Source organism: Scleropages formosus, chromosome 19, assembly GCF_900964775.1.
Source record: "Scleropages formosus chromosome 19, fSclFor1.1, whole genome shotgun sequence".
Taxonomy (NCBI): Eukaryota; Metazoa; Chordata; class Actinopteri; order Osteoglossiformes; family Osteoglossidae; genus Scleropages; species Scleropages formosus.
This window is the reverse complement of record NC_041824.1, coordinates 4485687-4487890: the sequence shown is the minus strand read 5'-3', so window position 1 is coordinate 4487890 and position 2204 is coordinate 4485687. Positions and strand designations below refer to the sequence as shown.

At 55.7% G+C, this 2204-nt stretch overlaps 1 protein-coding gene across 1 annotated transcript; it reads right to left on the bottom strand.

Moving 5' to 3' along the window:
* Nucleotides 1-204: 204 nt before the first annotated feature.
* On the bottom strand, nt 205-1716 carry LOC108927695 (transmembrane protein 200C-like). The gene has a single exon (XM_018741126.2). The coding sequence runs from the start codon at nt 1711-1713 to the stop codon at nt 310-312; it is 1404 nt and encodes a 467-aa protein (XP_018596642.2). The 5' UTR covers nt 1714-1716; the 3' UTR covers nt 205-309.
* Nucleotides 1717-2204: the final 488 nt, after the last annotated feature.

Sequence of the window (2204 nt, the reverse complement as noted above, 5' to 3'; positions counted from 1 at the left end):
ATCAAGCGCAACAATGAAGAGCTACCAGTTTCTAAAAGAAGCATCTGGAAATTGAAATTGACGAGCAGGACAGGCTCTGCTCTACAGGTGTCGTTTGACTTCATCATAAAGACAAAGTGCCTGCAGTGAAGATGTCATTTTTTCACTTGTGATCAGTTCTGCTATTCTTATACTGCGCTTTGCAAAAACCACCAAAATGCTGTGTAATCCTTTATTAAAGGTGTAAGAAATGCTGAGTGTGAAAGGGTTCGAGTCTCTGGCTCTCTCAGACTGTCGTTCGCTGCCTCGCTGCGGGTCAGAGGTCCGAAGCTACGGAGCGTCGTCCGCGTCCCCGGACACGGGGGGGTCTCTCTCACATGCTTCCAGTTTGACGTAGCCCCTGCTGCCCAAGTCCAGGCGAGGGCAGCTGAAGCGCCGAACCCTCTCGCACCCCTGGCCGCTCGGTGCCGATGGGCACGCTGCCAGATCTCCGGAGCTAAAGCGGTCCGAGAGGGCACCCAGAGACACGTGGGATCCGGTCAGTCTTTGGTGCGGCGATGGCGGTAGCAGCTGCACCTGCGAGCCCTCCAGCGCCCCCTGCAGGCTGCTGCTGCTCTTGTAGCTGTGGACTTTGTCTGCCAGGTGAACGGAGACGGTCCTTGGGAGGTCAGCGGGGGCAGAGTCCTTGCCGCCTGCCATCTGGGGCGTCGTGCCATCGTTCCCGCAGTCGTCCTCCCCTTGCGCCCTCCCTGGAGGACCATGTCCCCCAGTGCAGCGGTCCACTTTGATGGCAGGCAGAGTGAGCGGACCGACTACAGGGGGCGTGGCTGTGCTGACCTCCCGCAGCCCACGTTCTGGCGTGTTCCCGCCTATCTGGCTGTGCTCCTGGTAAATGCTGTAAACTGTGCTGGTGGGTGTCTCTCGCTCTGGTGGGGGGCTGTGCCGCATGCCAAAGGACTGACCGTGTGCCAGGTTGCGATACCACGCTTCCGGTTGCCGATCCCACAGGGTAGACGGCCAAGAGCTTCGGGTCGGCATGGCGGTGCCGTACGGGGAGCTCGACCCGTGGCCCAAAAAGCCGTTGAGAGGAGTGTGCTCCTTCGTCCGGGCACCATGCAGGTCGATGACCGTGGTGTAGATGTCCCGCAGGTCGATGATTTTGGTCTTCCGGTCCCGGTTCTCGTGGAGCACGGCGTTGGCACAAATGAAGATGAAGATGCCGATTCCTATGGTCAGCGGCCCAAATACCTTCAACCTTTCCGAGTTGAGGTGCGTGGCCATGAATGCGGTAAAGAAACCTGCAGCCGGCAGGGTCCCTGTGGCCGGGCTGCTGGACTGGTTGCGGTCATGCAGACCTTTATTCGCGTGCTGCGGCGCCGCGTTATCCTGCGTTTGGTTCCACGTCGACAGCCCTTGGTCATAGATCCCCGTGGACTTCGGCAGCAGGCTGTGGCTCGGCATCAACGGACGTGCCGGCCTCTCCTGGGGCCAGTAGCCGAGCACAGCCATGGCTACTCCAGCCGTGAGCACCAGTAGCCCCACGACCGCCACCAGTCCAGAGGTGGAGCACAGCTGGAGCTTCCCCCTCACGACCACCACGTCAGTCTTCTTCTTTTTCTTCCTCTTCTTCTTCTTGGCTTTCCTGCGCTGCTGCTGGCTCTCGGTGCGGCTCTTGCAGCGCAGCGACTCTTGGCGCCGGGCCGCGATGCGCAGCAGGCCCCCGGTGGCTATCATGACCGGGACCGGACCGCGGGGCGCTCACTCATCCTGGGAAGGAAAGGTGCAGGTCGGCTCATTCGACATTATTGGCCTGAAACAGAGAACAGAAAACAATCTCTTTTTTTAAGAAACTCACTTTAAAACAATAAATTCACTGATGCCAAACAGCTGGACAAGAAATTCTGATTTTGTCCATGTTTTGAAAAATCCTAATTTAGAAACAGCAGCAAATATTCCTCTGGTAGCCTTTTTATACTGATACCACTGCAACATAGCAATTGTTGTCTTAGCTGTACATTAAAAATAATTTAGCATTTAAAACCCAGTAACTAATGATCTATATTGCTTGAACATTAAATGTCCAGAATAAAAAAATTAATTAAATAAATAATCTAAGAAGGGCTGGCATCTCCCTCTGACTAGAGCCCTGTGCTTCTGGCATAGGCTCTGGACCACCGGGACCCTGACCTGGGCAAGCAGTTTCTAATAGCAAGTGAGAGAGTGAA

Coding starts and splice junctions, on each gene's coding strand:
- LOC108927695 (XM_018741126.2), bottom strand. CDS start 1,713: ATGATAGCCACCGGGGGCCTGCTGCGCATCGCGGCCCGGCGCCAAGAG.